At 43.9% G+C, this 14,429-nt stretch overlaps 2 protein-coding genes across 3 annotated transcripts in view; one reads left to right on the forward strand and one right to left on the reverse strand.

The window, feature by feature from the left end:
* The window catches only part of cebpz (CCAAT enhancer binding protein zeta), a 24,651-nt gene extending 14,231 nt beyond the window's left edge, over positions 1 to 10,420 (reverse strand). The window contains exons 1-5 of the mRNA XM_055639537.1: positions 10,118 to 10,420; positions 6,625 to 8,135; positions 5,388 to 5,619; positions 1,669 to 1,873; positions 274 to 362 (exon numbers count right to left, since the gene is read on the reverse strand). Coding sequence (XP_055495512.1) covers positions 274 to 362; positions 1,669 to 1,873; positions 5,388 to 5,619; positions 6,625 to 8,135; positions 10,118 to 10,264 — 2,184 coding nt within the window. The 5' untranslated portion in view covers positions 10,265 to 10,420. The remainder of the gene's footprint in view (positions 1 to 273; positions 363 to 1,668; positions 1,874 to 5,387; positions 5,620 to 6,624; positions 8,136 to 10,117) is intronic.
* The window catches only part of ndufaf7 (NADH:ubiquinone oxidoreductase complex assembly factor 7), a 19,615-nt gene continuing 14,757 nt past the window's right edge, over positions 9,572 to 14,429 (forward strand). Inside the window, exons 1-3 of one of the 2 annotated variants that reach the window (XM_055639541.1) lie at positions 9,572 to 9,590; positions 11,785 to 11,960; positions 12,149 to 12,229. In XM_055639541.1, the coding sequence (XP_055495516.1) occupies positions 11,814 to 11,960; positions 12,149 to 12,229 (228 nt within the window). In that variant the 5' untranslated portion in view covers positions 9,572 to 9,590; positions 11,785 to 11,813. Of the gene's footprint in view, positions 9,591 to 10,454; positions 10,593 to 11,784; positions 11,961 to 12,148; positions 12,230 to 14,429 lie in introns of those variants that run through there. The other variant, XM_055639540.1, reaches the window with a different exon arrangement.

The raw sequence follows: 14,429 nt of genomic DNA on the forward strand, positions 1-14,429 counted from the left end.
TTTTACCAAAGCCAATTAACCTACAAACGTGTACGTTTTTGCGAGTGTGGGTGGAAACAGGAGCACCTGGAGGAAACCTACGCGGTCACAGAAAGAACGTACAAACTCTGCACAGACAACACCAGTACACCAAATCAAACCCGTGTCTCTGGTGCTGTAAAGCAGCAACTCTACTGCCTTCTATTGGCTCACTGCGCCACTATGTTTCAACAAGAAAATGTTACTCAATGAACATTATCATGTCACACTAAATTGGGTATGAAGTTATTTTACCTTTTTCAATTCCCAGAGACCGACGTGGTCTGCTCCACAAGAGAGAGGATTCCTATGGAGTGGATCATAGGTTTGCAGACATTTTCCACCTAAAGTAGGGAGCAGAGCTTAACGTTACTGGCAGCATTTTGCTCTAGAGCAGTCATTTAATGACGTTATATTTTTCACCAGTACCAATAACTGCAAGCAAATTATACTGACATTCAGATGGCCACCTCCAAATGTGAGATCCAGAAATTCATTAACAATCATGCTCTATCATAAAGTAAGCCTCAGCTGATTTTTTTCCTAATCAAAGGTAGAGATAATTGTGATATACAGTGCCCTCCATAATGTTTGAGATAAAGACCCATTATTTATTTATTTGCCTCTGTACTCCACAATTTCCACAAATCACAGCTATATTTTCTACATGGTGAAACCAAAATGTATAAAAATACCCTATAATAAAATCTGACAATGTGCACTTTAACCACGTGTGATTTTTTTTCTATTACAAATCTCAAATTGTGGAGTAAAGAGGCAAATAAATAAATGCTAGGTCTTTGTCCCAAACATTGTGGAGTACACTGTACCAATGCAAACAAGAGGCACGTTTGTACATGTGCTGGCAAATGGCTGGAATTCTGCAGGATATTATACTGCAACGGAACCATCCTATCAACAACTAGAGAGCAGTGCTAAGCTACTATCTACCTCACTGGAGACTCTTGGACCATCTTTAATCGGAATTTACCTTGCACTAAACATTATTCCCGTTATCATTTACCTTTACACTTCATATTGCTCAATTGTAATCATGTATAGTCTTTCTACTGGCTGCACACTACAAAAGCTGTACATGTAACAATAAACTAAACTAAACTATAGTTGTTCATATATAGCATTGTTGAATAAAGGGACTGGGGGTTCGCTGGTCAGCAATGCAAATCCTGGTTGTGATAGAATATAAAGTGCTGGAGTAACTTAGCGAGTCAGTCAGCATTTCTGGAGGATAAGAAAAAACGTCCCGATCTGAAACGTCACCTATCCATGACCTCCAGAGGTGCTGCCTGGCCCACTGAGTTACTCCAGCACTTTATATTCTACATAAGATTCCAGCATCAGGGTGTCAAAGGTTATGGGGAGAAGGCTGGAGAAAGGGGTTGAGAGGGAAGGATAGATCAGCCATGATTGAATGGCGGAAAAGACTTGAGGACTCAAATCGCCTAATTCTGCTTCTATGACATGAACATCAGCAGTTCCTTGGGTCCTGGTCGAGTGACATGCGGATAAGATTTTTTCTTGCACCAGGTAAACTAAAATAATGAAAAATCGTAATAGATAAAAACAGAATAATATGGAAACAATGAAAAGCCTAAAATACAGAATATTTTGCCTATCCACATTGTTTACCTTCTTGATTCTTATGGTGCAACCATGATCCAGAGACTATTGACTGAGGTTTTATAGCTGCAGTTTTATTCTTAACAACCATTTCCTCTTCTTCGCCAGCATCTCCATATTCTTTCCCTTCGTGCGATTTGTTCAGCATTTTCTCTTCACATTTATCTTCATCACTGTCATCAACGTCTCTGAAATGTTCCTCTTCATCAGATTCCTTAGCAGAAAATATTTGGCATGTAAATGTCCACTCCCATTACTGGCTCAGTCATAATTCTAGTAACGACACATGAAATGTAATATCTGAAAAATAAAATATTGCTACTACAAAATATCAAAGACATTCTTTCTTTCTCTTAAGATGCTAATTCATGCTGTAGTTACATCTCCATCAGTTTCACTGTCCTGTTCTTTCCACAATCAAGAATGGAACCAATTTAAAGTATCTCAACATGGATCAATTAATTCAACATAGGGAATCACAAAGAGGACTTTTCTTATTTAGTTAATTGTAGAATAGCAGACAACGTACAAAAAAATGTATACTGAAGCAAACTTTTTTTTGCAGTGTTTTGTTTATGAGTTTCTCGCTGGAAAACCTGATATTTACAAATTCTATTTGAACTAGGTGCTATGAAAACGGAAAGGTCTGAGGGTGGATAAGTCACCTGGTCCGGATGAACCGCACCCCAGAGTTCTGAAGGAGGTGGCCCCAGAGATTGTGGAGGAATTAGTTGTGATATTTCAAGAATCACTTGAATTAAGAGTGGTTCCTGATGATTGGAAAATTGCAAACATCATCCCGCTGTACAAGAAGGGAGCAAAGCAGAAGAGTGGAAACTATAGGCCAGTTAGCCTGACTTTGGTGGTTGGTAAGATTTTAGAGTCAATTATAAAGGATGAGGTTAAGCAGTACATAGAAGTTCATGTTAAAATAGGCCAATGTCTTGCCTGACGAATCTGCTGGAGTTCTTTGAGAAAGTTAATAGCAGGACAGATAGGGGAGGCGGTAGGTGTTGTTTACCTAGATTTTCAGGCCCTCGATAAGGTGCCGCATGTCAGGTTGCTAGGGAAGATGAGAGCCCATGGTATTGAAGGTATGATACTAGCATGGACGGGTTGGCTGGATGGCAGAAGGCAAAAGGTTGCAATAAAAGGCACTTTTTCAGGTTGGCTGCCAGTGGCTAGTGGAGTTCCGCAAGGGTTGGTGCTGGGGCCGCTTCTCTTCATGTTGTATTTTAATGATTTGGATAGGGGGATTGAAGGCTTTGTGGCCAAGTTTGCAGATGATGCTAAGATAGGTGGAAGGGCAGGCAGTATAGAGGATGCAAGGACTCTGCAGAAGGACTTGGATAAGTTAGGAGAGTGGGCAGAGAAGTGGCAGATGAAATTCAGTATAGCAGTGCAGAGTCATGCATTTTTGTAATAAGAATAAGAATAAAATTAAATGCGTAGATTCTTTTCTGAATGGAGATAGAATCCAGATATCGGAGTTGCAAATGGATTTGGGAGTGGTGGTGCAGGACACCCAAAAAGTTAATTTGCAAATCGAATCGGTAGTAAGGCAAATTCAATGCTAGCATTTATATCAAGAGGACTGGAATACATAAACAGAGATGTAATTGGAGAACTGTGAGCAAATTGGGGCCCTTCTCCCAGAGCTCTGGAGAGGGTCTAAAGGACATTTACAAGAATGATTCCAGGAATGAGTGGATGAGCATATGATGAGCATTCGACAGCACTGGGCCTCTGCTCACTGGAGTTTAGAAGGTTGAGGGGGGACCTCATTGAAACTTACAGAATAACGAAAGGCATAGAGTGGTTGTGGAATGGTTCCACTGGTGGGAGAGTCTAGGACCATAGAAACATAGAAATTAGGTGCAGGAGTAGGCCATTCGGCCCTTCGAGCCTGCACCGCCATTCAATATGATCATGGCTGATCATCCAACTCAGTATCCCGTACCTGCCTTCTCTCCATACCCCCTGATCCCCTTAGCCACAAGGGCCACATCTAACTCCCTCTTAAATATAGTTCTTTGAACTGGCCTCAACTACCCTCTGTGGCAGAGAGTTCCAGAGTGTTTTACCACTCTCTGTGTGAAAAAAGTTCTTCTCATCTCGGTTTTAAAGGATTTCCCCTTTATCCTTAAGCTGTGACCCCTTGTCCTGGACTTCCCTAACATCGGGAACAATCTTCCTGCATCTAGCCTGTCCAACCCCTTAAGAATTTTGTAAGTTTCTATAAGTTCCCCTCTCAATCTTCTAAATTCTGGAGAGTATAAACCAAGTCTATCCAGTCTTTCTTCATAAGACAGTCCTGACATCCCAGGAATCAGTCTGGTGAACCGTCTCTGCACTCCCTCTATGGCAATAATGTCCTTCCTCAGATTTGGAGACCAAAACTGTACGCAATACTCCAGGTGTGGTCTCACCAAGACCCTGTACAACTGCAGTAGAACCTCTCTGCTCCTATACTCAAATCCTTTTGCAATGAAAGCTAACATACCATTCGCTTTCTTTACTGCCTGCTACACCTGCATGCCTACCTTCAATGACTGGTGTACCATGACACCCAGGTCTCGCTGCATCTCCCCCTTTCCCAATCGGCCACCATTTAGATAATAGTCTGCTTTCCTGTTTTTGCCACCAAAATGGATAACCTCACATTTATCCACATTATACTGCATCTGCCAAACATTTGCCCACTCACCCAGCCTATCCAAGTCACCCTGCAGTCTCCTAGCATCCTCCTCACAGCTAACACTGCCCCCCAGCTTAGTGTCATCCGCAAACTTGGAGATATTGCCTTCAATTCCCTCATCCAGATCATTAATATATATTGTAAATAGCTGGGGTCCCAGTACTTGAGCCTTGGGTCTGAGGCTATGACCAGAGGTCATAGCCTCAGAATTAAAGGGCGCTCTTTTAGAAAGGAAGTGAGGAGGAACTTATTTAGACAGAGGGTGGTGAATCTGTGGAACTCAATGCCACAGAGGGCTGTGGAGGCCAAGTCAGTGGATATTTTTAAGGCAGAGTTAAGACAAATTCTTGATTAGAGCGGGTGTTAAGGGTTATGGGGAGAAGGCAGGAAAATGGGATTAGGCCAAATTTTCTCCTGCAACGTGAATTTATGTGAATTTCACGTATTTTTCCATGGTCAGCACAAACAATTAGAGGTCCACCACCGATTTTCCAGCATTCTTAGTTCCAAAGCCTTTCTGGATTATCTGTTTTACCCAACAGAGGTCACGGCCTCCTAGAGGATTCAACGGCACTGGAACGATCTGCCTAGGCTGCCAAAGAGCCGAGATATCAGGCCGCAAAGTCGACCTTGGAAGTCCGCTACAGGAATGGATCTGCCGGCTCCGGCCAGGCTGGAATTACAGTGCCTCAGCCGCAGGGGGCGATTTCGACCCGCCGATCAGCCGCGGAGGTCTCGATGCCACATTTTCGGGGGGACTTCAAGTGCGCTTGGATAATTCTGACTGGATTGAAGGAGATGCTGGACCATCAGTTGCTGGAAAATCAGTGGTGGATCTGTAATATATTCTCAGTTGCATTCAATGTACTTAAACTTACAATGGTCTTATAAATTCAATTTGCACTCTTCAGTTATTTGCCATAAGAATCATTTGTTGGCTTTCTATAAACGTACAAGATTAGGCCTTTCAGATCAAATAGGAAACAATAAAAAGGAACACAACGTATTGGTGAAAGAGTAGGAGCTGTACCCATTGTTCTTGTAACAGGACTTGAACTCCTGGCTTCTGTTTCAAAATCTCAGAAATAAGATAGAGGGCCCCACAAATAAATCCTGGCGTCTGGCCACAAGTGATCTGTAAAATCCTTTTCAGAAATGCTCTAATGCGTCGAAGCACAATGTCAGACTTCAAAGATTTGTACAGCAAATTTAGAAACATAGCTTGTTTGGAACTTTGTGCCAGTCCAGGATCCAACAGTTTCCTGCATAAACACATTAAAAATAGTTAGAAACATAAAATCAGTTTTAAACATCTAGAATCTTTTTACGTATCGGAAAAATTCTAGAAAAACACAAAGTGCTGAAGTAATTCAGTGGGTCAGGTGGCATTTCTGGAGGATATGGAGAGGCAACATTTCAGATCGAGACCTTTCTTCCTACTCAAGCACTAAGTTTTACTCAAGATTCCAGCATTTGCAGTTCCTTGTGACAACATTCTGGAAAATCCTATACTTTCCTGAAATCCATTTGGAATTTACAAATAAAGGCACAAAGTGCTGGAGTAACTCAGCAGGTCAGGCAGCAGCCCTGGAGAACATGGATAGGTGATATTTTAGGTTGGGACCATTCCTCAGACTAATTGTAAGGGGGAGGGTGAAGAAAGGTGGAAGAGAGGAAGGGCAGGACAACGACTGGCAGGTAATAGATGAACACAGGCAAGGGTTGGTTTTGATAGACAGAGATGGTTGTTCATATGCCAGATATGGAAAAACAGAAGGTGTGAGACAAAAGTATTGAAGAGTTGCGTATTGTGAAGCCAGAGGAAGAATGTGGGTGGAGATGGAGGGGTGAAATAGGTGTGAGTCCAGGTGGGGCACATGTGAATGGTGGGGAGGGAAGGGAGTTGAGAGAAAGGGGGGGAGGTGTGGGGGAAGGGGTTGTTAGAGATTACCTAGAGATATGGATGGAAAGAGACGGAGAGGGGAAAGAGGGGGATAAAAAGGAAAATGGGAGATGCAGGGATGAGAGGTGACTGTATGAAGGAGGGGAAAGAGTAGGGTGACGGGGGGGGGGAGGGGGGGGGGGGTAGTGATTGGGGGAGGGTGGTTGAAATGGATGCACCTCAGGGTGATGTGGGGGGCATTATTTGAAATTCAACATTCATACCAGTGAAATACAATTAGTAGTGAAATATGAAGTGCTGGTACTCCAGTTATAGTCACTCTATAAGTTGCATGTCAAAACTTTTCATACCAAGTAAATCTTACCGGTAGAGAGCGACATAGTATCGATTGGATATAGCTTGTTTAGAGTCCATCACCTGAAATAGCAACATGAGTGCATGGACACTGGTGGTGAAGTTGACAACATGTACAACCTTGAACAAAGTATCCATCTGCTCCATTATCTTTCCATCGTCCATCTTGGAATAAGGAAAAGCTCTGTTGACACCAGATAGCAAAGCACTCAGCATCTTAGAGTCTATTTCTGCCTTTTTAACATAGGCATGGAAAAATGAAAAGTAAACAGTTATTAATTTTCCAGCAAGATCACTCTTCTCGTGGCTCAAGACCATTTGGTTGAGAAAGCAGACAGCATAATACTGGGCTTTCAAACTAATATTAGGCCTGTATAGGAGTCGCTCAACTTCACAGCACACAACAGTTTTCATGTTGGGATGTTTATGAAGCAATGTTTCCAAAAGGTAGGAGGCCTTTGTGGCCATTTTATACTGTGGATCACCCAACTTATTTACCAACATAATCAGCAGGGCTTTCTCTTGCTCTGGCTTAATGCAGAGTATCTCGTGGGCCGTAGCCAAGGCGACTGTCTTTGTTGCCTGCACATTGTCATGAGTCAAAATTTCCAATGCCTGCACAAACTCTGCAAAATGGTGCTTAAAGAGGTGTTCAAAGTACCACATTATGAGACGTCTGTCCCTGGCATCTTTGTTCCCACTGGCAAGCTCTTCCAGCTGTTTAAAAGGATGCTGAGAGAAAGTTTGTAATTTTCGATTATCTGGAAGCAAGTCAGAGATTATAAGTTCTTTCATGGTATTCAAAGCCATTCCGCTCTGCCGCCGACTTCCCTTCTTCTTGATTTGATTGATTAATACCTCAACAAAGTGTAGACCATGCACTGGGGCATCTTGAATCAGAAGTGTCATAGCTGCCATCCTGTCTGCCAATGTGCCTGTGGTGACAACCGTTTTCATCCATGCCGAATTTGCACCTTTTTGGATATTTTTCTTACTTGTGTAAAGATTGGTTTCATGTTCATACAGCTGTTTAGCGAGATTTTTATACTGCGACACAAGCGATTCGTCTTGTGGCTCAGAGGTGTGCTCACTGGCGTAGTCTGCCTCATACCACTTTCCACCTGGCTTTATCAATAAGTATTGTTTGGGCTGAAATTCAAAGATATCCTGATGTTTAGTTTTTCTGCCTGGTAATTCAGATGTACTTGATATTTTATTATCTTGAATTAGTTTTTGCTTTCCAATCTTGCCACTCTTTCCATCTTGAATTTTCTCTTTCAGTTCTTTATTTTTCTTCTTCTTGCCCTTTTTGTCAATCTTTTCACTCTCCTTTTTTGTTTGATTTTCATCTTTAGTGCTTTCTTTGTTTTCCTCTTGCAAAATTTTGGAGTATTTCCTTACACCTATTTTCGTGATGAAGGCTTCTAATTCGCCTTCTTCCAGATCATCAATTGCTGATTTTTTTCCACCATCAATTATGTCTTCATTCGCATTTAAGTGATACAACATGAGATAATCAGCCTGCAAAGAAAAATATACAATTAAAACTTGCCATAATGCATCACTTTGCAATTGATTGAATTAGGCATGGTAAATTTGTGGAATTAACTGCCACAGGACGCCATGGAGGACAAGTCATTGCATATTTTTAAAGTGGAGATTGATATGTTCATCATGAGTAAGAGGTTCTTGATCAAAGGTTACGGGGAGAAGGCAGGAGAATGGTATTGAGAGGGAAAAATGGATCAGCCATGACCAAATGGCAGAGTGGACTCGATGGGCCGAAGAGCCCAATTCTGTTCCAATGTCTAATGATCTTATGATCAATGTCTTATGAATCTTGATCATGAAGTTTGCAAACAACTGTAGCTGGACTGGGATATCTTTCTGTACTGTCTGGTCCATGCAACCTTTACTCTGTGACAAACTAGCTTGTTAACCTGGGGGAAAACTCTGGGCGCCGCTCCAAGAGGCCGAGCATATGGACCACATGTGGCCTTGAGTGGCAGAGGACACCAACGGCAACGGAACCGGGTCAACTTGATTTTGGTCAGATCAAGAACTCTGCACTTACAAACTGGGACTTGAAAATGGTGCCAAACTGGCAACTCTGTATAACGACTTCAGACAGGAAGAAGGTCTGAAGGGTTCTGACCTGTAACTTCACCTGTCCCTTTTCGCCAGATACGTTGCCTGATCTGCTGAGTTGCTCCAGCACTTTGTGTCTATCTTCGGTATAACTGGCATCCTTCCTTCCGACACGTATAGTGATACTTGTTCTGAATTGTATCAGTTTTGATCGAATGGCACAGCAGACCCGATGGGCCGAACAACCAAATCCTGCTCCTATGTCTTATGAACTTATGAATCTTGACCAGGAAGCTTTCAAACCACGGCAGCTGGACCGGGATCTTTTGGTGCTGTGTGGTCCATGCAACTTTTTCTCTGTGACACACAGGTTTGTCAATACCAGAGAAAATTTAGTTTAGTTAACTGTCATGTGTACCGAGGTACAGTGAAAAGCTATTATGTTACATGCAATCCAGTCAGCAGAAAAACTATACATGATTACAATCACGCCATTCAGTGTACAGATACAGGATAAAGGGAATAACATTTAGTGTAAGATAAAGTCCAGTAAAGTCAGATTAAAGATAGTCCGAGGGTCTCCAATGAGGTAGATGGTAGCTCAGGACCGCTCTCTAGTTGGTCAAGTGTATCACCTACAATTTGTAGATACACAAAACGCTGGTAATTCAGCGGGACAGGCAGCATCTCTGGAAAGAAGGAATGGGTAACGTTTCTCGAGACCATTTTTAAAGACCCGGAAAGTCACCCATTCCTTCTCTCCAGAGATGCTGCCTGTCCCGCTGAGTTACTCCAGCTTTGTGTGTCTATCTTCGGTTTAAACGAGCATCTACAGTTCCTTCCTACACATACAATTGTTACTCCATCAACAGACCGCCATCTGCGAGGGTATGAATGTTTAATTGTGGAATTTAGCACGGGGAGAAGACAGGAGGGAAAAATAAATCGAATGGCAAAGCACACCTAATCCGATGGGGCGAATGGGCTAATTCTGCTCCAGTGTCCCTGGTGTCCCCGTGTGCTGTGAGCCCGGTGACCCTGGTGTCCCTGGTGTGTCCCTGGTGTCCCTGGTGTGTCCCTGGTGTGTGTCCCTAGTGTCCCTGGTGTCCCCGGTGCTGTGAGCCCGGTGACCCTGGTGTCCCTAGTGTGTCCCTAGTGTGTCCCTGGTGTGTCCCTGGTGTCCCTGGTGTCCCTGGTGTGTCCCTAGTGTGTCCCTGGTGTCCCTGGTGTGTCCCTGGTGTGTCCCTGGTGTGTCCCTAGTGTGTCCCGGGTGCCCCCGGTGTCCCCCCGGTGTGTCCCCGGTGTGTCCCCTGGTGTCCCCGGTGTCCGCTGTGAGCCCGGCCGCACACGGCCCACGTGTCGACGATGCCGCCGCCGCCGCTGCCTTCCCCCTTCCCCCCTCCCCGATCTCTTACCTTGGTCCCCCCGAGCCGCAGCACCTCGTCCAGCGCGAACTCATTGTCCGCGCTCCCTTCCTCCTCCGCATCGTCCTCACATCCCGGCTCCGCTTCCAGGTCCTCGTCAGCCCGCGGCCCGGCCGCCATGTCAACCGCCGCCGCCATGACAGGCGGAGAAACTACAAGCAATCCCCAAACACAGCGCGCCCCCAAACCAATCTGCCGTGCACGCTGACACTTAAAAAAATAATAATAATGTCGCTTTTTTAAACTCTGTAACAAATGGATGAAACCTCTCCTCTCTCGGTGGGGCCCACTTTCTTTACCAGCGGCTGGGGCGTTATGGAGGCGGTGGGCGGCGGAGTCAGAGGTCAAGGCGTCACATAGATCCACAGCCTTGGGTGAGACATGATTCCACTGAACAGCTTCTTGCTGGGGCTCAGATGCTTCTCCAAACGTATTTCTAACGATAGTTCCAGAAGACACCTATCAGGTATTGTAAAATAAACCTGGAGAGGTTTTAAGCAAAGACTATAAGGTCTTTGGTTTTAAGTTTATCCTGGGCTGGAGCAGACAGAGGCAATGAGTCTGCCAGGGCAGCCCTGCTTGTGGATTTGGGGGAAGGAGATAGAAACAGGCAGTGGAAAGAAGGAAGATAGGCACAAAATGCGTGAGTAACTTAGTGGGTCACGCAGCATCTCTGGAGAAAAAGAATAGGTGATGTTTTGGGTCGAGACCCTTCTTCTGAAGTCTGAGTCTGAAGAATGGTCTCGACCCGAAATGTCGCCTATTCCTTTTCTCCAGAGATGCAACCTGACTCACTGAGTTACTCCAGAATTTTGTGTCTACGGATGGTGTTTTTACAAAACAAAACGAGAGACAAAGTACTGGAGTAACTCAATGGGCCAGGCAGCATCTCTGGAGAACACGGATAGGTGACATTTCACGCTGGGACACTTCTTCAGACTAAATGTAGGGGGGGGGGATGCTGGAAAAGAGGAGAGACAGGGCAAATTGTGGCAGCTAATAGGTGAACACAGGTTAAAGGGAAGGAGTTTGAGAGGCAAATGATAAGTCAAAGACCAGAGATGACCAGAAAAGGGGTGTCCAAAGGATTGAAGAGTTGCAAATTGGGAGCCAGAGGAAAGAATATAGGTGGAGGGGGAGGAGGAATAGATGCAAGGAGGTGTCCAAGAGCTAGCGCCTGGCCTCAACATGGGAGAGCTCAACCTGTCATTCTACAAAAAGGCACTTCCTGTGTCTACGGGTTTGATGACAATATTGGGATTGTTCTTGAGTGAGCTGAGGACTGTGCATTCAGAAGGGGGTGAGATTGGAGTGGGTCAGGGGAGCTGAAAAGTCTGAAGAAGGGACCTGACCCAAAGCATCACTTGCCCAGTTCCTCCACAGATGCTGCTTGACCCGCTGAGTTCCTCCAGCTTGCGTAAGACACTGCTTACTTTCTAAATGATCAAATATCAGTCATTGGGTCTCATAACCAAAAAACAGGACGATGAATGTTGTTAGATTTGAAATAAAATAAAATTGGGGATTTTCTGGGATTTTTGTTACCTAAAGTTCAGAAAGTTAACCTTTCTTAATTGCAATTTGTGGGATTAAGTTGTCAAATGGCCATTTTTTTGTAAGTGGAATATTGCTTCAATTTTGTTTTGCATTTCTTTCAGGTTCTGTAAAGTTGTGTGCTGGTCAGTTGATGAGATGGTGCTCCAGAACATCAAATACCACAAAAGAACATGACGATAGTAGTCTGATGCTTAAGCATCTAATTGCAAAAATAAAGTCAACAGGTCCAATCTCCGTAGCAGAGTACATGAGAGAAGTTTTAACCAACCCTGTTACAGTACGTAATTAATTCTTGACTGTTTCAAAATTGCTACTTTAAGATGAAATTCTGTGTCTTTAGTCTGTTATCTTTTGACATGATCCTGGGAATGGTAAATATTATAATTTCTGACCTCCATATTTTATTATCTGCAGAAGTATCAGGGTTCAAGGTTTAATCAGGCCTTTTGGTGTAATCTCTTCCAGGGTTATTATTACCACAGAGATGCTCTTGGACCACAAGGAGACTTCATTACATCACCTGAGATTAGTCAGATTTTTGGAGAAGTAAGTTTATTAAAATGTCTTAAAATTCTTGTGTTTATGTAATTTATCACATGCTGTCATTGTGTCCTAAAGAACTTTACAGCTGGTGAAGTACTTTTCATGTACTAAATAAATGATGTAAACAATGTTTAATCAATGGTGCGTTACTGTCACGTGCAAATGCACAGTGAAATTATTTTCTAATAAGCAGTCCAGGAGAGTATTGCCATACCTAAGCACATCCCCAATTAGCAAAGTGTACAGAAATAATCCACTGAGCCTGCAAGCAAGAGGTGCCAGGTTTTGGCACAATTTTCACCGTTCAGTCAGTGCTCTAGTTCGTACGAACGTTATCCGATCGTCGGAAGCCCCAGGCTGTTGCGCGCCTCCATCCATCGCCTCCCTTGGACATAAGGATCAAACTGAACCAACGTCCCTCTATCTGCCCGTCCACCTATGTACGCTGGGGGCGCCTCCCGCCGCCAACCTAGAAGATGTAGTAGGCCAGATCCCATTCCCTCTCCTCTCCTACCCGCCTTGCTCCTGTCATGTCTGTCGTCATCGCCGGCTCCATTCTTTTGGTCTTCGGGGAAGAGCAGGACCAGCTCAGTAGCTTCCCCCGTACCGATCGCGGCCTGCCTAGTTTTAGTTTTAGTGTGTCCGTCTGTAGAGGCTGGCTCGGCGGCTTCCCGCCAACAGGCCGCCGCCCGCTGGGAGCTTCAGTAAAGAATGGTCAAGCTGACAGCCACCTCATGGAGCATCTCATGGCAGTGAATTTGTGTATAACCATATTTTAAGGACAATATATGTAACAGATGTATAATCTGTTTACTAATAGTCATGTTACCTGATAGATATGCATTGACCAAAATATCAGGGCAAACTCCACTGCTTTCTGTAACTTTGTTCATGTTAGATCATATCTAGAATGTACACAAGCAAAAACAATTATTTGCATGGAAGCGAGAAAGGGAGCTCATACATTATTCACCAGAGAGAAGGATTTGGAGGCTGAGGTTAGAGGTGGGGTGGGATGGTGATTTTCTGGAGTATGTCTGTATCAGTAAGGAGGAAATGCTGGAAACATTGGAGCACCCACTGGGATTATTGGGATTTATCCCAGGATAATAAGTGAAGCAAATGAGGAGATTGCTGGCACTCTGACTAAGATGCTGGTCTCTTTCTTAGCTATGGATGAGGTACCAGAAGAAGAAGAAGGATAGTTAGTGTTGCATCCTTGTAGTTATATAACTCTGCAGTTATATAAACAGGTCCTTCAGCCAAATTCATTCACACCAACCAAGTTGCTTACTTTAGCTAGTCCCATTTGCCAGCATTTGCCCCATATCCCTATAAACCCGTCCATGTACATATCTACAGTATATGCCAAAAAACGCAATGGGGATAATTGACTCATTGGGGACCACAGGCAAATTAGCCTTGCACCCGTGGGTAAGGAAGTTGTTGGAGAAGATTCTAAGGGACAGGATGTATTCCCACTTGGTAAGACAGGGACTGACAGAAGAGTCGGCATGCTTTTGTGAATATGATTCTTAAATATGATTGAGTTTTTTCAATGAGGTAACAAAAAATTCATGCAGCCACCGTGAAGGTGTGATGTACATGAACTTATGTAAGACTTTTGACCAAGGTCTCACAAGATACGCGGGCCCATAAGTTTTAGGAACAAGAAATACGAGGCATGTTGGCAAATTGGATTTATAATTGACAAATGTTAATAGGCAGCGGGCAATGGTGGAAGGGCGTTTCCCTGACTGGAAGTCTCTGAAAAGTGGTCTACCACAAGGATTGTGCTGGGACTGTTATTGTTTGCGGATGACATGAACATTGGTGGAGTCATGGAGGGCAGACAGGTTTTTCTAAGCATACAGTGCGACATAGATCAACTGAAAAAATAGCTGGAGCAAGGCATATCCGGGTAGAGTAAGGTAGTGCACTTTGTGAAGTCAAATTCTGTTGGGACATTCAGAGACAGGGACTGTTGGAGCATTGTTGTATAGAGAAACCTTACAAGCCTATAGCTCCCTGAAAGGGGTCACACAATGGACAGGACAGTGAAAAAAAACATTTGGTATGCTTGCCTTTATAGGTTGAGGCATAGAGTTTGAGTTGGGGCGTTTTGCTTTACGGTCATACTAAATATTGGTCGGGCCACATTTATGATTTATTGGACAGTTCTGGTCACCACACTATAGGAAGG

The sequence above is a fragment of the Leucoraja erinacea genome, chromosome 8, assembly GCF_028641065.1.
Source record: "Leucoraja erinacea ecotype New England chromosome 8, Leri_hhj_1, whole genome shotgun sequence".
NCBI lineage: Eukaryota > Metazoa > Chordata > Chondrichthyes > Rajiformes > Rajidae > Leucoraja > Leucoraja erinaceus.